The 24,685-nt window shown below is 48.4% G+C and overlaps 1 protein-coding gene across 1 annotated transcript in view; it reads left to right on the plus strand.

Annotated features, from left to right (window-relative positions):
* Positions 1 to 24,685, plus strand: part of ATP6V1B1 (ATPase H+ transporting V1 subunit B1) — a 39,343-nt gene that overhangs the window by 10,796 nt on the left and 3,862 nt on the right. Inside the window, exons 2-12 of the mRNA XM_087965721.1 lie at positions 3,805 to 3,860; positions 5,055 to 5,153; positions 9,704 to 9,797; positions 11,692 to 11,769; positions 13,116 to 13,255; positions 13,728 to 13,829; positions 18,525 to 18,622; positions 19,634 to 19,757; positions 20,727 to 20,877; positions 23,480 to 23,562; positions 24,348 to 24,452. Of these exons, the coding sequence (XP_087821847.1) occupies positions 3,805 to 3,860; positions 5,055 to 5,153; positions 9,704 to 9,797; positions 11,692 to 11,769; positions 13,116 to 13,255; positions 13,728 to 13,829; positions 18,525 to 18,622; positions 19,634 to 19,757; positions 20,727 to 20,877; positions 23,480 to 23,562; positions 24,348 to 24,452 (1,130 nt within the window). The remainder of the gene's footprint in view (positions 1 to 3,804; positions 3,861 to 5,054; positions 5,154 to 9,703; positions 9,798 to 11,691; positions 11,770 to 13,115; positions 13,256 to 13,727; positions 13,830 to 18,524; positions 18,623 to 19,633; positions 19,758 to 20,726; positions 20,878 to 23,479; positions 23,563 to 24,347; positions 24,453 to 24,685) is intronic.

Raw genomic sequence — 24,685 nt, forward strand, 5'->3', positions numbered from 1 at the left:
ATGGAGCGTTCGCCCTACGACCTTCGGATGGGGATACTCGCTAAGCCGAAGAAAACCGGAAGGTTAAACCTGGTGGAAACCATGGAAGATTGTCTATTTCAGCAGAAGGGAAGCCAGCTCAACAGCTGGTTGCAAAGAACAGGAAGCAAAACCTTCTGAGATGGTGGTGGAAGATAACAGATAACAGATAATCAGAGTTGGAAGGGACCTTGTAGGTCATCTAGTCCAACCCTCTGCCCAAGCAGGAGACCCTACACCATTTCTGACAAATAGCAGTCCGGTCTCTTCTTGAAAGTCTCAAGTGATGAAGCTCCCACAGCTTCCAAAGGCCACTTCTCTTCCACTGGTTGATTGTTCTCACTGTCAGAAAGTTTCTCCTTATTTCCATGTTGAATCTCTCCTTGTTCAGTTTCCACCCATTATTCCTTGTCTGGCCTTCAGGCGCTTTAGAAAATATCCTGACCCCTTCCTCCTCTCTGTGGCAGCCCCTCAAATATTGAAAGATGCTCTCCTGTTTCCCCTGGTCCTTCTCTTCCCTAGACTAGCCAGGCCCAGTTCCAGCAACCGTTCTTCATATGTTTTAGTCTCCAGCCCCCTAATCATCCTGGTTGCTCTTCTCTGTACTTTTTCTAGAGTCTCAACATCTTTTTTATAATATGGTGACCAAAACTGGATCCCAAGAAGAACGCAAATAGAAGACGTGAGCTGAGCAGTGTGCAGCAGCTTGCCAAAAAAGCCAACACAGTTCTAGGCTGCATCAACAGTTCACGTAAAGTGTTAGTACCACTTTCTAAGACCTTGATAAAGCCACACTTGGAACTCTGCATTCAGTGTTGGTCATCGCCACAATATAAAAAAGATGTGGAGATTCTAGAAAGAGTGCAGAGAAGAGGAACCAAAATGATTAGGGGACTGAAGCCTAAAACATATGAAGAACGGTTGCAGGATTTGGGCTAGTCTAATGAAAAGAAGGACTATAGGGGGGACATGATAGCAGTCTTCCAATATCTCAGGGGCTGCCCCAAAGAAGAGGGAGTCAAGCTATTCTCCAAAGCACCAGAAGGCAGGACAAGAAACAATGGTTGGAAACTAATCAAGGAGAGAAGCAACTTAGAACGAAGGAGAAATTTCCTGACAATAGAACAATTGATCAGTGGAACAACTTGCTTCCAGAAGTTGTGAATGCTCCAACACTGGAAGTTTTTAAGAAGAGGTTGAATAACCATTTGTCTGAAGTGGTGTAGGGTTTCCTGCCTAGGCAGGGGGTTGGACTAGAAGACCTCCAAGGCCCCTTCCAACTCTGTTATTCTAATTCTAAAAAAAAATACAAACGTACTTTTCAAATAGACATCTCTTTGAAGTTACAACTGCCAAAACTTCCTAGGGAGATATTTATGCGAGCGAGATTCGAACAGCTTGACCCAATGGCCAGATATAGGAGATTCCATTCTATATGCTACAGTGCATTTGTGGAGTGACAGAGGTAGAAGACCTGGCTTACATCCTGTTTGATGGTTGCCTGTATAAGAGGGTGAGAGTCAGGTACCTCCGTCTATAGACCTAACGAATGACCCATTGGGATCCCCATAGCAAAACCACTTACCTATGTGCAGCCAGAATCTGAAAATAACATTTAACCCAGCACAGTACTTGAGCAAAATGGTTCCGTTGAGATCAGCATACGTGGGTCTGATTGGGGTAGATTGCAGGGCTGTCGCCGAAATAAAATTTTTATCACATTTTTATCTCTATCTCAAATTATTGTATTTTATTCCAATTTCACTTTAGACTGTATTTAAAACTGTATACTGCACAAGTCAACAGGAGGGCTGTGAAAATATCTACAGACCCCTCACATCCTAGACATAAACTGTTTCAACTCCTACCCTCAAAATGGCACTATAGAGCACTGCACACCAGAACAACTAGACACAAGGACAGTTTTTTCCCCAATGCCATCATTCTGCTAAACTAATAATTCCCTCAACACTGTCCAGATATATACAAAGTCTGCACTACTATTACTATTAATTTTCTCATCACTCCTTGTCACCGTGCAACCCCTCCCACTTGTGACTGTATGACTGTAACTTTGTCACTTGTATCCTTATGATTTATACAGACTGTTTCCTAGTATGATTTGATTGCTTATTGTACCCTATGACTATCATTAAGTGTTGTGCCTGATGATTCTTGACTCTTGATGAATGTATCTTTTCTTTTTATGTACACTGACAGCATTTGCACCAAGATAAATTCCTTGTGTGTCCAATCACACTTGGCCAATAAAGAATTCTATTCTATTCTATTCTATTCTATTCTATTCTATTCTATTCTATTCTATTCCCATTTCATTTTAAATTGTATTTTATTTCACCTTCATTTTAAATTGTATTTTATCCAATTCCATTTTAAATTGCTTTTATCAGATTTTAGTAATAATTTGTTTCTCAACTCTGCACTTTGACGTGGTCTAAGGGCTAATCAATCAGTTAGTCAGTTAGTCAATCAATCAATAAAATAGAAGACATGACACAATCTGTTGACCTCACTGCAGTCTCCAAATTGCACAGATGGCTAGTCTAGTGTGAAGCTTGTTGTTCCTTTCACAAAACAAGTTTGTAGCATTCTGGCCTCTTTCCATCCTGGTGGCTTTCCCAGGCTAGCGAAAAGCTTTGCCGAAAGAGATTAGAGAAGGGAAGAATGAAGGAAAGATGGAAAAAAGACAGGAGGAAAACAATTGGCTGCCTTCTATCGATGGCTTTTTTTTTTTAAAGCCCAATATTTTCCCCAATTTTCTTGTTTTAAGCACTGAGGTAGAAGAAGATCCCCCAAATAGAACAGAACAGAATAGAATAGAATTCTTTATTGACCAAGTATGGTTGGACACACAAGGAATTTGTCTTGGTGCAAATGCTCTCAGTGTCCATAAAAGAAAAGATACATTTGTCCAGAGTCAAGAATCATCAGGTACAACAATAATAGTCATAGGGTACAATAAGCAATCAAATCATACTAGGAAACAGTCGATATAAATCGTAAGGATACAAGTGATAAAGTTACGGTCATACAGTCACAAGTGGGAGGGGATGGGTGATAAGGAGTGATGAGAAGATTAATAGTAATAGTAATGCAGACTTTGTAAAGTGTTGAGGGAATTAGTTGTTTAGCAGAGTGATGGCGTTTGAGAAAAAAACTGCCCTTGTGTCTAGTTGTTCTGGTGTGCAGTGCCCTATAGCGTCGTTATGAGGGGAGGAGTTGAAACAGTTTATGTCCGGGATGTGAGGGGTCTGTAAATATTTTCACAGCCCTCTTTTTGACTCGTGCAGGATACAGGTCCTCCATGGAAGGCAGGTTGGTAGCAATTGTTTCTTCTGCAGTCCTAATTACTCTCTGGAGTCTGTGTCTGTCCTGTTGGGTTGCAGAACCAAACCCAGACAGTTATAGAGGTGCGGATGACAGACTCTGTCATTCCTCTGCAGAACTGGATCAGCAGCTCCTTGGGCAGTTTGAGCTTCCTGTGTTGGTGCCAAAAGAACATTCTTGGTTGTGCTTTTGTGATGACGCTTTTGATGCTAGGTGTCCATTTTAAAGCTCAATTACTTAAACACAGGAAGCCCGTAAATAACTCAATATGCAGATTATTTTTTTTTCCAACTGAGAACTGGTTGTTGTTTTCCATCACAATTTTGTCTCTGCCGACCCATAATTCCCTCTGGTTTTATCTAGCCGTGGGTTGGACTAGAAGAGCTCTAAGGTCCCTTCTGACTCTGTTATTTTGTATTCTCTTGCCTTTCTCCGCAGCGTACCGGACTGTGTGTGGGGTGAACGGACCCCTGGTAGTCCTGGACAACGTGAAGGTAGGTGACGGCCGATTTCCTCCCCTTCTCCCTCCGCCCTCGTGCAATACAGGTAGTCCTCGACTTACGACCACAATGGAGCCCAAAAGGTGTGTTATTGAGGCGGTTGTTAAGTGAGTTTTGCCGAAAACCCGAAATCACAAGGCTGTGGTCAGGCACAGCAGGCCACAGGGCGACCTCTAGTGGCCAAAGAGGGCCCGCTTTTAAATCTGTTCCACTAGAAAGGGTGGATCTGTTTCTGGGTCATTTTCCACGGTTTATTTGGGATCAGAGCACAGAAAAAGAAAGAGAGGTTGGGGTGGAATCTAAAATGAGAAGAAAAAAGGAGAGAGGGAGGGAGGGGAGGAGAGAGACGGGGGGAGCAGCAGGCAGGCAGGCAGGATAGATAAGGAAAGAGAGATGATACACAGAGATAGATACATAAATGATAGGTAGATGGTATAGATCAGTGATGGCTAACCTTTTCAGCTTGGTGTGTCGAAAATCGGGAAAAAGTGTAGCCTTCCTCGGGTCGTGTGTCACTTCAAGAAATATCAATAATTTGGTTTATGGCGGACTGGGCTGGGGTGATCACACAGGGCTGTGAAACTCGTCTCCCTGGTCTCAGGGCTGCAGGTGCAGGATGTGGGGATCGGAAGGCCACCTTACAGGGCTGTGAACCTCATGGATCTCCTTTCCTCCTGTAGCGTTCCTGAGGTAATGAAACTGACAAACCTCAGTTTATGGCGGTTAAAACTGGCTCTCTGCTGCAAAGATCTTGCGGCAGCGGTGACACCACGCCTCCACGCAACAAGCAGGGAGCAGGGATTGGAGCAGAGCACAGGCAGCCTCTAAATGTGAGATTTTCCCCACACCAACAGGCGTGTCAGTCAAAGTGCCTCGGCGTGTCACGAGTGACACGCGTGTCATAGGTTAGCCATCACTGGTATAGATCAAAGGTCGCCAAACTTGGCAACTTTAAGACTTGTGGATTTCAACTCCCAGAATTCTCCAGCCAGCTGTGCTGGCTGAGAATTCTGGGAGTTGAAGTCCACAGGTCTTAAAGTTGCCAAGTTTGGGGACCCCTGGTATAGACAGACAGACAGACAGACAGAGGCAGGCAGGCAATCCTATACCTTTTGCCAGGGGTTGAGGGGGGAGGCTGGTGAGAATTCAGCCTCAGACATAAGTCGCCCTTTTGTGTCTCCCTCGCAGTTCGCCCAGTACGCGGAGATAGTCAACTTCACCCTGCCCAATGGCACCCGCCGGAGCGGGCAGGTGCTGGAAGTGACCGGCTCCAAAGCCATTGTCCAGGTGAGTGGAAGGGACATCTGGAGCGCTCCAGAGATTCTGGAGGGGATCTTGATAGATGGACCCAATCAATATAATCAACCTCTAGAATCAGGCACCGCGGGGGCCTGTAGATCGGGCTCTGAATCAGTGGTGGGATTCAAAAAAAAATTTACTACTATTTTTCGGTGGGTGTGGCTTGGTGGGCATGGCAGGGAAGGTTACTCCAAAACCCCATTCCCTGTTGTGGTTCGACTGCAGCAGGTGAGGACGGTTGAGGTCTCGGAGAGCGAGGACTCAGATGAGGGGCCTGCGTGTGACGCAGGGACAGGCCCAGGACCATCAGGGAGTGGAATGCTGCCTTTGGAGCTTGTGGAGGCTGGCAGCAATGAGGAAGAGGCCCCTGAGGAGCCTGGTGCCCAATGTGCATGCGTGCAGGGCTGCTCGAAGGAAAGAGCAGCTGCAGCAGCACGGGACTGAGGCTGCATGGTAATGGCCCCTCCCTGAGAAGATAAAAGCCACCTGAGAAACTGCAGCTTGCAAGTTAGGGCAGGTGAGCCACGCTTCTCTGTTTGGACAAGGGTCCACAAACTCTGGGAGTGAGTTCGATGAGGACGATGACGAAGATGAAAGTGACGATGGTCACACTCTGGTCTGGTGAGGACCTTTCCCTAAAGAATATACATACAACTCCAAAGCATGAGGACAAGAAGCAAAGGATGGAAATTAATCAAGGAGAAAACCAGCCTTGAAATAAGGAAAAAAGTTTCTAACAGGGAGAACAATTAATCAATGGAACAGTTGATTGTCTCCAGAAGTTGTGGGTGCTCCAACACTTCCTTCCTTCCCTTCTTCCTTCCTGAACCTTCTTTCTTCTTTTCCCTCCCTCCCTCTTTCGTTCTTTCTTTCCTTCATTCCTATCTGACCTGCTTTCCTTCCTTCTTTCCTAATCCTTTCTTCCCTCCCTCCCTTGTTCCTTCCTTCCTGAGTCTTCCTTCCTTCCTGATCCTTCTTTTTTCCTTCCTTCCTTCTTTCCATCCTTCCTTCCTCCCTCCTTCCTTCCTTCCTACCTGACCTACTTTTCTTCCTTCTTTCCTAATCCTTCCTTCCCCCCTCCCTTGTTCCTTCCTTCCTTCCTATCTGACCTACTTTTCTTCCTTCTTTCCTAATCCTTCCTTCCCCCTCCCTTGTTCCTTCCTTCCTTCCTATCTGACCTACTTTTCTTCCTTCTTTCTGAATCCTTCCTTCCCTCCCTCCCTTGTCCCCTTCCTTCCTTCCTTCCTATCTGACCTACTTTTCTTCCTTCTTTCCTAATCCTTCCTTCCCTCCCTCCCTTGTCCCCTCCCTTCCTTCCTTTCTGATCTTTCCTTCCTTCCTTCCTTCCTTCCTTCCTTCCTTCCTTCCTTCCTTCCTTCCTTCCTTCCTTCCTTCCTTCCTATCTGACCTACTTTTCTTCCTTCTTTCCTAATCCTAATCCTTCCTTCCCTCCCTCCCTTGTCCCCTTCCTTCCTTCCTTCCTATCTAACCTACTTTTCTTCCTTCTTTCCTAATCCTTCCTTCCCTCCCTCCCTTGTTCCTTCCTTCCTTCCCTCCTTCCTTCCTATCTGACCTACTTTTCTTCCTTCTTTCCTAATCCTTCCCTCCCTCCCTTGTCCCCTTCCTTCCTTCCTTTCTGATCCTTCCTTCCTTCCTTCCTATCTAACCTACTTTTCTCCCTTCTTTCCTAATCCTAACTTCCCTCCCTCCCTTGTTCCTTCCTTTCTGATCCTTCCTTCCTTCCTATCTGACCTACTTTTCTTCCTTCTTTCCTAATCCATCCTTCCCTCCCTCCCTTGTCCCCCCTTCCTTCCTTCCTTCCTTCCTTCCTTCCTTCCTTCCTTCCTTCCTTCCTTCCTTCCTTCCTTCCTTCCTTCCTTCCAAGGAGAGATCCAACCTAGAATTAAGGAGAAACTTCCTAACAGTAAGAACAATTAACCGGTAGGAACGGATCGATCACCTCCAGAACTTGTGATTTCTCCAACGCTGGAAGTTTTAAAGAAGAGATTGGACATTGTCTGAAATGCCGTAGGATCTCCCTTTTGAGCCGGAGGCTGGACTAGAAGACCTCCACGGCCCCTTCCTCCTACTCTGTATTATCCTGTATTCTTGTCCCTGTTCAGCCCAGCCAACCCCAGAAAACCAGCTGCAACAGGGACTTCCTCAACTCCACCCAGCCAGAAGGATTTTCTGCTCTGTCCCCATTAGGTCATGGCATGGCCAGAAAGCTCTTTGGCCTCCTGTCCTTCATTCCCCGGCTGTGCAGGGGAGGTCTGGTGGCCACATGGGCCAAGGAAGATAGGAGAGGGCATCGGGTTGACAAAGGATGCCTGTTCCAAGAAGACCAGGTTAATCTTTCACGTCCCTGGGTGCCAACCAGTCAGCCGGCAGCTGGATCGAGCCAGGGGGATTCAGCAGCACAGCGGCTGGCACCGTGGCTCTAAATATAAACCGAGATTGCAGCGCCAAAGACACACGGCTTAGAGGCTCTCAAGTGGACACGTGGCCTCCCTCCTCTGGAAACCGGCCCAACATTTCAGCCAAGGTATCCAAGGGGAAGGATTGTCAGCTCGGTTACAAAAAGAGGATGTTTGCAACGCGGCTCCCAGTTTGTTCTGGGCTTCCCGCTCCAAGCCAGGTCCCTGCAGGGGTCCTATCGAAATCCAAAAGCCCACCCTCCACCCCAAACATGTCAACACTGGGAGAACCATAATCGGACTGTGGCAGCTGCCCTTTTGACGTTTCAGATCTTTCCTCATGGACACCCAGCCTGCATTCAAGTTGACCCTGAATACCAGAATGGAAAGAGAGTTTTGGGTCACTGGGTTTACAGATTAACAGAGTTGGAAGGGACCTTGTAGGTCATCTAGTCCAGCCTCTCACCCAAGCAGGAGACCCCACACCATTTCTGACAGATGGGAGTCCAATCTCTTCTTGAAAGTCTCCAGTGATGAAGCTCCCACAACTTCCGAAGGCAACTTTTGTTCCCTGGGTTGATTGTTCTCCCTGTCAGAAAATTCTTCCTTATTTCCAGGTTGAATCTCTCCTTGTCCAGTTTCCATCCATTATTCCATGTCTGGCCTTCGGGTGCTTTGGAAAATAAGTTGACCCCTTCCTCTCTGTGGCAGCCCCTCAAATATTGGAAGATGCTCTCATGTCTCTCCTGGTCCTTCTCTTTACTAGACTAGCCAGGCCCAGTTCCTGCAACTGTTCTTCGTATGTTTTAGTCTCCAGTCCCCTCATCATCCTGGTTGCTCTTCTCTGCACTTTTTCTAGCATCTCAACATCTTTTTTATAGTGTGGTGACCAAAATTAGATGCAGTCCTCTAGGTGTGGCCTTAGGCTTGTGGTCCTTAAACCCCTCTGTTTATGGGGGCCACCTAGACGCTCTCTCTCCCTCTCTCTCTCTCTCTCTCTCTCTCTCTCTCTCTCTCTCTCTCTCTCTCTCTCCCTCTCTTTCTTTCTTTCTCTCTCTCTCTCTCTCTCTCTCTCTTTCTTTCTTTCTTTCTCTCTCTCTCTCTCTCTCTCTCTCTCTCTCTTTCTTTTCTCTCTCTCTCTCTCTCTCTCTCTCTCTCTCTCTCTCTCTCTCTCTTTCTTTCTTTCTTTCTTTCTCTCTCTCTCTCTCTCTCTCTTTCTTTCTTTCTTTCTCTGTCTCTCTCTTTCTTTCTCTCTCTCTCTCTTTCTCTCTCTCTCTCTCTCTCTCTCTCTCTCTCTCCCTCTCTCTCTCTCTCTCTCTTCCACAATGTTTGCTTTTATCCTGAGTTCTAGCAGCCCCTCATCCTGGAGAGATTTGGAAGAGAGCAGGGAGAAGACAACGTCATCTGTTAAATATTCATGCACTTTGCGGTTCAAATTGTTCATTTCCAAGGAACACCAGGCAGTATATAAAATGATTGCAGCTGATTGAACAGTCAGCCAGATGTGGAGACAAGATCTGAATCCCACCCCTGGCTTAGAGGCAGCCAGATCTGTCCTGGACATGGGGTGGGAGAGGCAGGGGTGCGATTCAACCGGTGCAGCAACCTGGTTCAGTGAGCATGCACTTCACGCCCGCACCGAGTGTTTGCTACTGAACTTCTCCAGCAATCTCTGTGCGTTAAACGGCTGACATTTGGCAATCTGTTGTGCCCCGTTTAATTAGCTGAGCTTGAAAACCAGGATATAAAGCACAGACTATCGGCAGGCCCAACAGCTGATCGTCGGAGCAAATGTTTGCTACCAGCTGATCCTCGGAGCTACCGGTTCTCCCGAACCATGCCGAACCGGTAGAATCCCATCCTTGGGGAGAGGAGACCTTTCCACCCACCCACCCACCCCGGCAGAGGTGTAAAGATTGTCTCGCAAGGGGTTACACAGACCAGGCAACCCCACGGGATGGTGGAGGTGGTGAGAAGGTCTTGAATGAGAGGCATGGGGAGGGAGGGAGGGAGGGAGGGAGGGTTGGTTCCTGGAGAGGAAGAGGGTGAAGCCTTTTTCATTGCTAATCCTCCTTAATTGGCCAGTAATTGGCTCCTTGGCCTCTGACCATCCCTCTGCAGGTGTTTGAAGGGACCTCTGGCATCGATGCCCACAAGACGTCTTGCGAGTTCACCGGGGACATTCTCCGCACACCGGTGTCTGAGGACATGCTGGGTAGGTGGGACCTCTTTTGGGAAGGTGACAGAGGGGCAGCCATGAATCATGATGATCGGTTGCTCCAGTTACAGGGAAATGCCCCAGGGATTTGAGGACCCGGAGCAGGGCACAGAGGTAACACAGGCAGCTGGCAGTTCAAACCACCCCTTTATTGCTCTGAATTTCCCCAAACGCTCCAACGTTTCTGGCAAGTCCCAGAACAAAGGGGTGACAAACACACCCACACCAGAGGTGGTATTCAGCCGGTTCTGACCAGTTCTGGAGAACCGGTAGCAGAAATTTGGAGTAGTTGGAGAACCGGCAAATCCCACCTCTGACTGGCCCTGACAACCCCATCTATTCTCTGCCTCCCGAGTCCCAGCTGATTGGCTGGGTCTTCTTCGGTTGCCCTGCCCAGGAGAATGGAGCTGGAAAGCAGGTTAGTGGGATGGGAAGGGAATGGAGATTTTGCAGTATCCATATCCTGCCACGCCCATCAAGCCATGCCCACAGAACTGATAGTAAACTGTTTTTGAATCCCACCACTGACCCACACTCACACCTCAAGCAGCCTCTGGCTCCAAGTAGTCCAGCCCAACACTGTGAATGCCACGGCAAGTAATCCAGAAATCCAGCAAGAATGCAAGGAACCCAGGAAAGTTCAAATGTTGGCAGGCAACACTCCAGGAATTGAGAGTTTGTTCCCGACAAATGCCCCTCCCACAGCATCTCCTTAAGTCTCAGTCCCCAGGTGTCCCTTATTGAGAGGGGCAGGGCGGTCTCCTCCTGAGCCTGCGCTGTTCCCACCTTCTCTCCACTCTCCGTGCTTGAGGATCAGGAGTGGGTGGTCCTTGCTCATCGCCTGAACTCTGTCTCTCATATTCGCTGCTTAGCATTTCTTGGTCTGTAGTCGTGGCTTGGTGGGCATGGTGTGGCATGGTGGGCGTGGCAGGGGAAGGATATACTGTAAAATCCCCCTTCCCTCCCCACCCCACTAACCTGCTTTCCAGCTCCGTTCTCCTATGCAGGGCAAGCAAAGGAGACCCGGCCTGGGACTCAATAGGAGGCAAAGAAGAGGTGGGGTGGGCGGGGCCAGTCAGAGGTGGGATTGGCCGGTTCTCCAAACTACTCAAAATTTCCGCTCCTGGTTCTCCAGAACTGGTCTGAACTGGCTGAATCCCACCTCTGATCCTAAGGTCTTGAAGTGACAAATTGCTTCTTGCAGGACATGCCTTCATTTGGGTTTAGTTGGAAAGACACTGGCCACCCATTCAGGTTCTCCAAGCACGTGGGGGCCCTCTGCTGTTCACAGTTGACCCTTCCTCTCTTCTGCACCCCATGCCCTTCACCCAGGTCTCTGGGGCGTTCCTCCCAGGGGTGGGATTCTACCAGTTCGCACCTATTCGCTAGAACCGGTTGTTAACATTCTAAGCTGTTGGGAGAACCGGTTGTTAGAAGAAAAATTACTGGTCTAATCCTGTAAGGAAGGCAGGAAGGAAACATTCTGGTGTTGCTTACAGAAACTGCCTCTCCGTTAACCCTTATTATGTTCTTGGCAGGACTAGACTTCCTGTCTCAGGAACTTCTCTGGAGTTTTTTTCCCCTCCTTTGCTGGTACTTTGCTTGTGTGGAGTGACCATTCAAAGTTACAATGGCTCTGACAAAAGTGACTTATGACCGTTTTTCACACTTACGACTGTTGCAGCATCCCCACAGAGTGCATCCCCACTCGTGAGAGGCCAGGCGAGGAGGTGCGTGCCTCGCTGTGAGTGATGTTGAGTTGGCCGCGCCCAGCCAATAACATGACCACCAAGCCACGCCCTCCAACTAAGCCACGCCCACAGAACCGGTTGTTAAAAAAAATGGAATCCCACCCCTGGTTCCTCCCCACAGGAGTTGCTTCTCATTGCAGGCCGAGTCTTCAACGGTTCGGCTAAGCCCATCGACAGAGGCCCCGTGGTGATGGCCGAGGACTTCCTGGACATTAACGGTGAGTCCCCTTGGTTCGGTTGTGTCGGGTGGGAGGGGGAGGCTGGCCCAGGGCCGGCAGGCTGGTGCTGTGAATTGTGGCAGGCAGTGAATCCTGGGGAAGAAGCTGAGTGGGGGGAGTTGACCCATGGGCTTTCCCCCCCAATGGCCGAGCTTTTGGACATTAAACCGAGTGGAGAGGAAACCTTCTCTTGCCCAACCGTGGCAGTGACTAGGTGGAGGTTCTGTCTGGCAGCCCGACAACGAAGAAGGCGGAACGAGGGAGCACGAGGGTTCAAAGAAGGACTGGCAGGTCTCTCGATTTTAAAATGTCTGTGCTTTGATTTGGCAAAGGCATTTAAGAAGAAGAGGAACCCAACTGGGGGGGTCAGCAGTGGGCCTAGCAATGTCCCTTTGAAAGACTAAATTGTGTTTTTAGTCCTTCAGAAACTAAGCACTGATTTACACTGGGATAATTCCTTCCTTCCCTCTCCCCCTCCTTCCCTCCCTTTCCCTCCTTCCCTCCCTCCCACCTTCCCTCTCTTCCTTCCTTTCCCTCCCTCCCTCCCTCCCTTTCTCTCTTCCTTTCCCTCCTTCTCTCCCTCCTACCTTTTCTCCCTCCTTCCCTTCCTTTCCCTCCTTCCCTCCCTCCCTCCCTCCTACATTCCCCTCTTCCTTCATTTCCCTCCCTCTCTCCCTCCCTTACTTTCCCTCCTTCCTTCCCTCCCTTCCCTCCCACCCTTCCCTCCCTTTCTCTCTTCCTTTCCCTTCTTCTCTCCTTCCTACTTTCCCTCCCTTCCTTCCTTTCCCTCCCTCCTTCCTTCCCCTCCCTCTCTCCTTTTTTCCTCTCTCCCTCCTTTCCTTCCTATCCCTCCTTCTCTCCCTCCCACCTTCCCTCCCTCCTTCCTTCCCTCCCTCCCACATTCCCCCTCTTCCTTCCTTTCCCTCCCTCTCTCCCTCCCTTACTTTCCCTCCTTCCTTCCCTCCCTTCCTCCCACCCTTCCCTCCCTTTCTCTCTTCCTTTCCCTTCTTCTCTCCTTCCTACTTTTCCTCCCTCCCTTCCTTTCCCTCCCTCCTTCCTTCCTTCCCCTCCCTCTCTCCTTTTTTCCTCCCTCCCTCCTTTCCTTCCTATCCCTCCTTTCCTCCCTCCCTCCTTCCCTCCCTCCCTTCCCTTCCCTTCCTTTCTCTCTTCCTTTCCCTCCTTCTCGCCCTCCTACTTTTCCTCCCTCCTTCCTACCCCTCCCTCCCTCCCTCCTTCCCTTCCTTCCCTTCCTTTACCTCCATCTCTCCCTCCCTCCCTTTCCCTCCCTCCTTCCTTCCCTCTCTTCCTTCCTTTCCCTCCTTCCCTCCCTTCCTTTCTTTCTCCAGGGCAGCCTATCAACCCTCAAGGACGCATTTACCCTGAGGAGATGATCCAAACGGGCCTCTCCCCCATCGACGTCATGAATAGCATCGCCCGGGGACAGAAGATCCCCATCTTCTCCGCTGCTGGTCTCCCCCACAACGAGGTACGGCCCTCCCGAGCCTCCCTCCCCCATTTTGCCCCATTGGTTCAGAGCAGGACGGCTCTGGTTCCGGAGATTTGGGCGTGGTCTTTCGAGAGAGCCGTCTTCGTTTCAAACTCCACTCCCTTCTAGGGCTGACAATGTTACTCGTTGGGTGTCTAAATGTCTGCAAGAATGCAGCACAACTCAGAGAACACCAAAGACCCCAGAGTTGTTCTTCTCCTCCTCTTCCTCCTTCTCCTCCCCGCCCCCCACCTCCACAAACCCCACTCCCCCAATGACATTACCTAGCTTGGTAATGAAACGTCTACAAGAGAACAACCCAGGTCAGAGAGCACCAAAGGACCCTACAATAGTAGGAGAGAACTTTAGTAGAGAACTAAACCCAGGTTAGAGCGATGGCCTCCTGGACCGCCTGCCATTCCCATCTTCCACGGCTTCTCACCCTCCTTCTCCCCTCCCCCTTTCATCCCAGATCGCAGCTCAGATCTGCAGACAGGCTGGCCTGGTGAAGAAATCGAAAGATGTGGTGGATTACCACGAGGATAACTTCGCCATTGTCTTCGCAGCCATGGGGGTAAGTCACGTCTTCCACAGCGTCAGGGTGTTTACAGCGTGAGTCCGATTGTGAGACAACCCAGGAGCAAAACACAGGACACAGAGGCTTTGTCTTTTAACATTGGTTTATATACAAGGCTGCAATATACATACGTACAAGTGTTAGAGGCAAAAACCAGGCAATCAATCCATCTTCAACTCTGCACAGAGAACCACAATGGAGATAGAACAGGAGGAGAAAGACGCCCTCACATGGCCTCCCTTATATAGACAGCTTCTTAAAGCGGCAGTACTCTGCTGACTCATCCTCAGTTCATCATCTTGGCCTTATCTACAGCCTTAAAGCAGCTGGTCAGCTATTAAATCTTCATTACCTTAACAGGATGGAGACGTCTCTTTCCCCAATCTGTCCACAAAAGACTCTGGAAAGAGAGGCTTCTTTCTGGACGCTGGACCTCCCACTTGGCAAGAAACGGTGAGGCCACCCAGAGTTTCCCACTGAAGGACCTTCAGCCTGAGAGGTTCCTTCAAAGTGAGCCCCAAGTCCCAGTGCTAACTTTGCAGGTAGTCCTCGACTGAAGACCAGAATTGAGCCCGTTGAAATAATAAATCAAAGGGAGACAGTTATTAAAGGGAGTCTTACTTTTCCAACCTTTCTTGCTACCATTGTTAAGCAAATCACTGCAGTTCTTAAGTTAGTCACACGGTTGTGAAGGGAATCCGGCTTCTCCGTTGACTTTGCTTGTTAGAAGGTCGCAAAAGGGGATCGGTTGACCCCGGGAACCCTACGACCATCATAAACATGAACCAGTTGTCAAGCATCAAATTTTGATCACGTGACCGCAGGGATGCTGTAACGGTCATAAGTGTGAAAACATCCCTGCTCCTTCTTCCTCATTCTGGTTGTTGCTGTTCAGCCACTAAGTTGGTTCCAATTCCTTTACTCAACCTCTCCTCTGTTCTCCACATTTTGTGTATTACAGAGCAGGGGTCTCCAGATTTGGCAACTTTAACATTTGTAGACTTCAACTCCCAGAATTCCCCAGCCAGCATGTCCCTCCCTCCTCCTCCTCCTCCTCCTCCTCCTCCTCCTCCTCCTCCTCCTCCTCCTCCTCTTCTTCTTCTTCTCCTTCTCTTCTCTTCTCCTTCTCCTTCTCCTTCTCCTCCTCCTTTCGATCCGAAGGATTTCTTCCTAATTTATTACAGCAGGGAAGTCATTTCCTAATTTCTATGTTTTGTATGCGCTCGGAGCCGTCGTTCTACAAGGCTCTACGTTGCTTTAGATCAGGGCTTCCCAACGTTGGCCACCTTAAGACGCGTTGACTTCAACTCCCAGAATTTCCCCAACCAGCATGTCCCTCCCTCCTCTCCTCCTCCTCCTCCTCCTCTTCCTCTCTTCTAGCACTGATGATGTTACCTAGTTGGGTCATGAAACGTTGGCAACAAAACCACAATGCTCAGGAAGCACCAAGGACCCCACAATCCTTTCCCTCCTCCCCCTCCTCCTCCTCCTCTCCACATGTCTGGCTCTGAGGAATTCTGGGAGTTGAAGTCCCCAAGTCTTACAGTGGCCAAGTTTGAAGAGCCCTGGTCTTTGACAACAAAGCCATTTATCCACTTGAGGAAGACACTGCAGCTTTGAACGCCACCGCTTCCTCAGATGGCTGTCTCACTCAGCTGTGAGCACCTAAATCCAAACTAAAAAAATACCATTTGCAGAGACACAGTAGATCCAGAGCCTCTCTGTTCCCTGGGAGGTTTTTTTTTACTCCTCTTGACTTAAGAATCACATCGTGTGGAGACTTCAGGTAGCTTCAGAGCATCAACTGGCCACCGTTGGAGAAAGTCTGTCCCCATCCATGTTACTTTGGCCCAACGATGGTTGAACGGCCCTTCTGAACGTTAAAATCCCAAATGCAGAAATGGCTTCAACTTTGGAAGTATTGCCACAACCGTCCGACCAATGATGGGACTCAAATGTTTTTGCTACCAGTTCTGTGGGCGTGGCATGGTGGGCATGGCCTAGTGGGTATGGCAGGGGAAGGATATACTGTAAAATCTCCCTTCCCTCCCCACCCCACTAGCCTGCTTTCCAGCTCCATTCTCCTGTGCAGGGCAAGCAAAGGAGACCCAGCCGATCAGCTGGGACTCAATGGGAGGCAGAGAAGAGATGGGGTTGGCGGGGCCAGACAGAGGTGGGATTGGCCGGTTCTCTGAACTACTCAAAATTTCTGCCACCGGTTCTCCAGAACCGGTCAGAAACGGTTGAATACCCACCTCTGCGCCCAACCTCATGGTGGCTCATTGCACAGGGACCTCCATCTAATTGGACGATAGGCAATGACCATCACTGGGCAGATGTTGTAGGCTTCTGTTCCCAACTCAAACAAACAAAGAGTAAACAGATGCCTAATCAGGGAACTGCCAGCCATGCTGCAAATACTTGTATATAAAGAGAGAGCAACCCCCCCTCCCTTCTAGCACTCCTGATGTTACTTAGCAGGGTCATGAAACGTCTCCAAGAAAACAACCCAGCTTAAAAAACACCAAGGACCGCACCGTTTTTTTCCTCCTCCTCCTCCTCCTCCTCCTCCTCCTCCTCCTCCTCCTCCTCCTCCTCCTCCTCCTCCTCCTCCTCCTCCTCCTCCTCCTCCTCCTCCTCCTCCTCCTCCTCCTTCTGAAGAACTGAATTGAACTGAAGAAGCTTCTTGAATGAAAAGCAAACGGTTTTCAAAGAAAATATCAAAGTCCAGTTGCCTTTTGAAAAAGGCACCATTTGGGACAGAGAATAGAATAGAGAGACTATAGAAGAGAAGAAAATACCAAATAGAATAGAAAATTAATAGAATAGAATGCAGAATGGAATGGAATGGAATAGAATACAGAAGGGAAGGGAAGGAAAAGGAAGGGAAGGGAAAGGAAGAATAGAATAGAATAGAATAGAATAGAATAGAATAGAATAGAATAGAATAGAATAGAATAGAATAGAATAGGATAGGATAGAATAGAATAGAATAGAATAGAATAGAATAGAATAGAATATGTGTAATGGAAGGGAAGGGAAAGGAAGAGAAGAGGAAGAGAAGAGAAGAGAAAGAGAAGAGAAGAGAAGAGAAGAGGAAGAGGAAGAGGAAGAGGAAGAGGAAGAGAAGAGAAGAGAAGAGAAGAGAAGAGAAGAGAAGAGAAGAGAAGAGAAGAGATGGAATAATTCTTGACTGTTAAGACTTTGACTTCCAAAATGGAGGAAATAATTTCCATCTCGTTGGGTTTTCAGAGCTATAATTCGCACAACCCTTGTTTTTTTAATTCCATAGCAAGATCTTTTTCTGATTCTGCCCTCAAGTGGACAAATGTATATAGGAATGCCTGGAAAAAGGCTGGTTTCTCTTCCTACTTGGGTCTTATATATTACACACACACACACACACACACAAACACCCAGGAGCTGAAAATGCCCTCACTTTTAAACAGAAAATCTGCTTTTCCTGAATGTTCGATGCATTTTCCAAAAGCGTCTGTTGCCTTTTGTTAAAGGAACTCTGAAAAATCTCCCCATTTTGTGGCTCATCGCAAAAATAACATTGCCAAAAAGACAAAAGTACATTTCTTGATGATAGATGTTTAAAGTTTGGGGAACTAGTTTCCCTTACGTTGGTCTTTGACAAAGTTATCTGTGCAAGAATGTAGAGCTGGCATTGGGGAAGTTTGCCAAATTAAGGAAGCGTGAGAGAGAAACAGAAAGTAATCTTGCTTTCATTTTGTTTAATGTAAAATCAGACAACTAGAGTAAAAGCTTAGATGGGCTTTCAAGAGTGATATCCAGTGTAGGCAAATTAAGAAACAAATGTGCTGGGATTCTAGGAATGTATTTTATTGTTGTTGGGCAGTGTTTTTCAAATGTGGCAAATTTAAGATGTGTGGATTTCAAGTCCCAGAATTCCCCAGCCAGCAACCCTGCAACTTCAAGTCCATACAGCAATGCTGGCTGGGGAATTCTGGGAATTAACGAAGTTGAGAAACACTACAAAAAAGACTTCCTGGGGAATTCTGAGAGTTGAAGTCCACACATCTTAAATTTGCCATATTTAAAAAACACTGCAAAAAAGACTTTCTGGGGAATTCTGGGAGTTGAAGTCCACACATCTTAAATTTGCCATATTTAAAAAACACTGCAAAAAAGACTTTCTGGGGAATTCTGGGAGTTGAAGTCCAGACATCTTAAATTTGCCATATTTAAAAAACACTGCAAAAAAGACTTTCTGGGGAATTCTGGGAGTTGAAGTCCACACATCTTAAATTTGCCATATTTAAAAAACACTGCAAAAAAGACTTTCTGGGGAATTCTGGGAGTTGAAGTCCAGACATCTTAGAGTTAACAAAGCTGAGAAACACTACAAAAACGACTTTTTGGAGAATCAATCTACATTCTTACATCTCTGGCCAAATCTACTTTCAGATGAGAAACCAGAGAAATACTGATCCAGCATGAGAGATACTCAGCCCATGGGTTTAAAAACAATAACAATAAAAACATAACCCAATTATTTTTTCTTTTTTTTTTTCTTAGTCCACATTCTTTTTTCCCCCTTTTCCTTTACTTTCTGTATTTTGATCTGTGGCTCTAAATTGAATCCGCGAAAGCTTGAAACGGAAGAATAGGGGATAGAGGGAGGTGGTGTTTTTCTGGCTCCAGTAAGAGTCCCCTTCTTGGCAGGTGAACATGGAAACGGCTCGGTACTTCAAGTCAGACTTCGAGGAGAACGGGTCCATGGAGAACGTCTGCCTCTTCCTCAACTTGGCCAACGACCCCACGTGAGTCCGTAGCCTGGGTCCTGGGGGACAGGATGATGGGAACCACAGCAGCCCCCAGACCCAGAGGCTAAAAATTACGAAGAACAATTGCAGGAATTGGGTATGTCCTGACTAATTGAACAGAAGGACTTGGGCGGGGGGGGGACACATGATGGCAGTCTTCCAATATTTGGGGCTGCCCCAAAGAAGAGTGGGTCAAGATCAGAGGTGGTATTCAACCGGTTCTGACCAATTCTGGAGAACCGGTAGCAGAAATTTTGAGTAGTTCGGAGAACCGGCCAATGCCACCTCTGACTGGCCCCGCCAACCCCATTTCTTCTCTGCCTCCCATTGAGTCCCAGCTGATCGGCTGGGTCTTCTTTGGTTGCCCTGCACAGGAGAACGGAACTGGAAAGCAGGTTAGTGGGGTGGGGAGGGAAGGGGGATTTTGCAGTAACCTTCTCCTGTCATGTCCACCAAGCCACGCACCATCCACCAAGCCACACGCTGTCCACTAACACACCAAGCCACGGCCACAGAAGCGGTAGTAAAAAAAATGTGAATACCATCACTGCCCCAGACCCCAGAGGCTAAAACATACAAACAACAGTTGCAGGAATTGGATATGTCCTGACTAATGAACAGAAGGACTTGGCGGGGGACATGATGGAGATTGTCCCAATATTTGACGGGCTGCCACAAAGAAGAGGGAGTCACCATCAAGCTATTGTCCAAGCCAACGAAAGGCAGGACAAGAAGCAATGGATGGACACTAACCAAGGAGAGAAACAACTTAGAACTAAGGAGGAATTTCCTGACAGTGAGAAAGATTTACCAGTGGAACAGCTTCCCACCAGAAATTGTGGGTGCTCCTACACTGGAGGCTTTTAAGAAGAGATTTTCGAAGAGATTTAAGAAGATTCCTTTGTCTGGAATGATGCAGGGTTTCCTCCTTGAGCCGGGTGGGGTGGGGTGGGGTGGGTGGACTAGAAGACCTCCAAGGTCCCTTCCAATTCTGGTATTCTCCTGCAGAATCGAGCGGATCATTACGCCCCGTCTGGCTCTGACCACCGCCGAGTTCCTGGCCTATCAGTGTGAGAAACACGTTCTGGTGATCCTAACCGACATGAGCTCCTACGCCGAGGCCCTGCGGGAGGTCAGTGGGTCGGTGCTGGGCCAGAATCTCCTGGCTATGAGGACAGGGGTGGGGTGGAGGGTCAGACCTGGCTTCCTCTCTGCTCTGTGAGATTTTATTTATTTATTTTATTTTTATTTAGTTTAGTTTGTCAAGCATGTATGAGAAAACAAGTATGAACATAACATAAAAACATATAATCGAGTTTGGAGCAGGTTACGTTGAGTTTGTATCTATTGTTTGCCCTGGTGCTATTGTGGTGGAAGCTGAAGTAGTCATTTTCCTTCTCACTAAGAGACAGGCTGCTGGGTGGGCGTGGCCATGGTGGGCGTGGCCTAGTTGGCCTCCTGCACCATGGCGGGGAGGGGTTTGCACTCCCAGGCTCCGGAGGCTTTCCTTGAGCCTCCAGGAGGGTGAAAATGGCCTCCCCAGGCTCCGGAGGCTCCCTGGAAGCCAGAAGCGGGCCCATTTCCGGCCTTCTCGAATTTCCGGGAGGCCCGTTTTTTGCACTCCCGGGCTCTGGAGGCTTTCCTTGAGCCTCCAGGAGGTGAAAATGGCCTCCCAGGCTCCGGAGGCTCCCTGGAAGCCAGAAACGGGCCCATTTCCGGCCTTCTCGAATTTCCGGGAGGCCCGTTTTTTGCACTCCCGGGCTCTGGAGGCTTTCCTTGAGCCTCCAGGAGGGTGAAAATGGCCTCCCAGGCTCCGGAGGCTCCCTGGAAGCCAGAAACGGGCCCATTTCCGGCCTTCTCGAACTTCCGGGAGGCCCGTTTTTTGCCCTCCCTGAGCCTCCATGCATGCCCTGCACTTCCCTGCATCCAAAACGGGCCACGTGGGGACTCCTGGGAGGGGAGGGGAAGGGTGGGCAAGGCCAGCCAGTGGTGGGATTTGGAGGTTCTACGAACTGCGCAGAATCTTAGCTAGGGCCTTTCCCGAACCCCTGCGAACCCCCAGCAGCCCAGCCCCGCAAGGTTCTCAGCCTTCCCTCCGTAGGTCTCGGCGGCCAGAGAAGAGGTGCCTGGACGACGGGGGTTTCCTGGCTACATGTACACTGACCTGGCCACCATCTATGAGCGGGCAGGGCGAGTGGAAGGCAGGAACGGCTCCATCACACAGATACCCATCTTGACGATGCCCAACGACGGTGAGAAGGGCTGCACGAGGTCAAACTCTCGGCCAAGGCAGCAGGTCCCTGGGGTAGAAAATCCACGCAGGGTCTGGGGACACCATGCTGGGAAAGGGGATTGGGGGGTGGGGTGGGGGCTCTGGGACCACGAATGATGGAAAATGCAACTGGGCTGGAGGTGGTACAGGTAGTCCTTGGCTTATGAACACAACTGAGCGCCACATTTCCGTTGGTAAACAAGATAGTTAGGTGAGTTTTGTCCCAGTTTATGAGCTTCTGCACCCAGGCCTCTCCTATTACTGTCTGCCTCGAGGTTCCTCTGTTGAGAAAGGGACACAGGTCACTAAAATTAAGAAGGAAGAAAAGAAAGCAAAAGTAAACTAATGGAACAATAAAATAAACAAGGAAACAAAACCCAAAGAAAATACATCAATAGGACTAGTAAAATATATCTAAATTATATAATTTATATCTGAATCATCTGAATCATATCTCTCTCTCTCTCTCTCTCTCTCTCTCTCTCTCTCCCTACCTACCTACCTACCTACCTACCTACCTAGAAGAGCAACCAAGATGATTAGGGGACTGGAGCAGAGGTGGTATTCAGCAGGTTCTGACCAGTTCTGGAGAACCGGTAGCAGAAATTTTGAGTAGTTCAGAGAACCAGCAAACACCCCCTCTGACTGGAGATTTTACAGTATCCTTCCCCTGCCATGCCAACCAACACGCCCACAGAACCGGTAGTCAAAAAAAAAATTGAATCCCACCACTGGACTGGAGGCTAAAACATATGAAGAACGGTTACAGTAACTGGGCATGGCTAGTCTAGGGTAGAGAAGGACCAGGGGAGACAGGATAGCATCTTCCAATATTTGAGGGGCTGCCACAAAGAGGAGGAAGGAGTCAAGCTATTTTCTAAAGCACCCGAAGGCCAGACAAGGAATAACAGATGGAAACTGAACAAGGAGAGAGATTCAACCTGGAAATAATGAGAAACTTTCTGACAGTGAGAACAATCAATCCATGGAACAGAAGTTGCCTTCAGAAGTTGTGGGAGCTTCATCCCTGGAGGCTTTCAAGAAGAGATTGGACTCCCATCTGTCAGAAATGGTGTAGGGTCTCCTGCTTGGGCAGGGGGTAAGACTAGATGACCTACAAGATCCCTTCCAACTGTTATTCTATTCTATTCTATTCTGTTCTATTCTATTCTATTCTATTCTATTCTATTCTATTCTATTCTATTCTATTCTATTCTATTCTATTCTATTCTATTCTATTCTATTCTATTCTTCTGTTCTGTCCTATCCTATCCTATCCTATCCTATCCTTCCACCATCTATCATCTATCTATAGATAGAGATAGAGAGATAGAGATATCCAGTGTACCCCTTCCTCCCAAGCCAACATCAGATGCTTTTTAACCTGAGCCCCAAACAATTCCGGCCTGTTAGGAGAGACAGAATTCCTTGTGCTCCGTCATCCCGTGTCACCCCAGACAGAGGGCTCCCCAGGAATCCTCCCATGTTCCAACCCGGAAAATGATGTTGAGCGGGATGATGTTCCTGGGATTCAGGCCCACCAACCAACCAATCAACCGAGCGAGCTGGGTGGGATTCTGTTGTCTTCTGGCCTCTTTCTACTCAAGATGCCTATCTAGCTGCTCTGATCTGGACCTCTGCACTCTAGTCCAACGTTGATTGGGCTGTGGGAATTGAGAAGCAGGCCAACTAGACACAGGTTTCAGTTCCTCCTCGGCGCCCCACACAATTCCACCTGACTCTTAAGGGACTCTGAAATCAGAGAGGAAACTTCTGCATCAGCCAGATAAATTATGAGTTGAGATGGATGGTTCTTGGAAGGAAGTAGAGGGAGGGGAAGTCCCCCGAGGGACTTTCGCTTGTAGATCTGAAGGCAAGGCTGTGCTGGGTTCCAGGTTCTGGGCTGGTGGGTGGGAAAGTCACCAAGGAGAGGACCTGAAGGGAGGGCAAGAAGCAGCAGATGGAAACTGATCAAGGAGAGGAGCAACCTAGAATGAAGGAGACGTTTCCCGACAGGGAGTGGAACGGATTGTCTTCAGAAGCTGTGGGTGCTCCATCACTGGAGGTTTTTCAAGAAGAGATTGGACAACCATTGGTAGGGCAAGGGTCTTCAAACTTGGCAAGTTTAAGGCTTGTGGACTTCAACTCGCAGAATTCCTGAGCTAACATGGACTGGAGAGGAATTCTGGGAGTTGAAGTCCACAAGACTTAAAGCTGTCAAGTTTGAAGACCCCTGATCTATCATCTATACCTTTCTGTCTGTCTGTCTGTCTATCATCCATCCATCCATCCATCCATCCATCCATCCATCCATCCATCCATCATCTATCACAAGGATCTTCAAACTTGACAAGTTTAAGGCTTGTGGACTTCAACTCGCAGAATTCCTGAGTTAACATGGACTGGAGGAGGAATTCTGGGAGTTGAAGTCCACAAGCCTTAACACTGTCAAGTTTGAAGACCCCTTGTCTAAGTTTTCCTGCCTGAGCAGAGGGTTGGACTAGAAGACTCCAGGGTCCCTTCCAACTCTCTTATTCTGACCCTGCTTATGGCTAGTGGCATCTTCTTGTGTCTCCTTGCAGATATCACCCATCCCATTCCGGATTTGACCGGCTTCATAACTGAAGGGCAGATTTATGTGGACAGACAGCTTCACAATAGGCAGGTAAATGGTCTGGCTCCTCCTCCTCCTCCTCCTCCCGTCTTTGTCAGAGTGTCTGGGAAGTCCAGAGGTCCTCCTGCCCCACCATCTTCTGGCACTCCTGAAAAACTGCCCCAGCTCACTTACCATGACCAGCAGGAGACAAGGCACCATAGGGCCAGTTTACTTGTGGACTTCAACTCGCAGAATTCCTGAGCTCACATGACTGGAGGAGGAATTCTGGGAGTTGACGTCCACAAGTCTTCAAGCTGTCAAGTTTGAAGACCCCCTGTTATAAATAATAAGTTGATGAGCATACATGGACCTTCTTCTTCTGTTTTCCTCACAACAACCCAGTGAGTGGGTTTGGACTGAAAGAGAGAGAGGAGGGGAGGGAGGGAGGGAGGGACTGACTCAAAGCCACCCAATCAGCTTTCATGCCTAAGGCAAGACTAGAACTCACTGACTCCTGGTGATTGACCCAAAGTCCCCCGACTAGATTTCATGCTTAAAGAGAGACTCACTGTGTCCTGGTGATTGACCCAAAGTCACCTACCCAGCTGGTTTTTGTGCCTAAGGCAGGACTAGAACTCACCATCTCCTGGTTTCTAGCCTGGTGCCTTCAAGCCTTCTACCAGGAATTCAACTCACAGATGGTTGTGCTTTAGATGACTATATAAAGTACAAGAGACTCTGAGGGCCCCAGACCTCCCTTCCCATTTCATCTAGGGCTCTTAGCTCTCCCCAAAACAGTTTCCTTGTTGTTGTTCCTTTTTGACGTGTGTGTGTTTTTTTGGGGGGGACCACAGATCTACCCTCCCATCAATGTGCTGCCGTCTCTCTCCCGTCTGATGAAATCAGCTATTGGAGAAGGCATGACCAGGAAGGACCATGGGGATGTTTCGAATCAATTGGTAAAAACCCAGAATTGGTCAGAAATGGCATAAGTTTCCTGCTTGGGCTGCGGTGGTGGGGTTGGTCTAGATGACCTGTAAGGTCCTTTCCAACTCTGTTATTGTGTTCTGTCTAAAGCAGAGGTCTCCAACTCTCCACCCTTGGCCACTTTAAGGCTTGTGAACTTCAACTTCCAGAATTCTAGCTGAGGAATTCTGGGAGTTCTGAGAGTTGAAATCCACAAGCTTTGCTG

The sequence above is a fragment of the Notechis scutatus genome, chromosome 4 (genome assembly GCF_049901735.1).
Source record: "Notechis scutatus isolate UNSWTSFEM ecotype Mainland chromosome 4, rNotScu1.2, whole genome shotgun sequence".
Classification (NCBI taxonomy): domain Eukaryota; kingdom Metazoa; phylum Chordata; class Lepidosauria; order Squamata; family Elapidae; genus Notechis; species Notechis scutatus.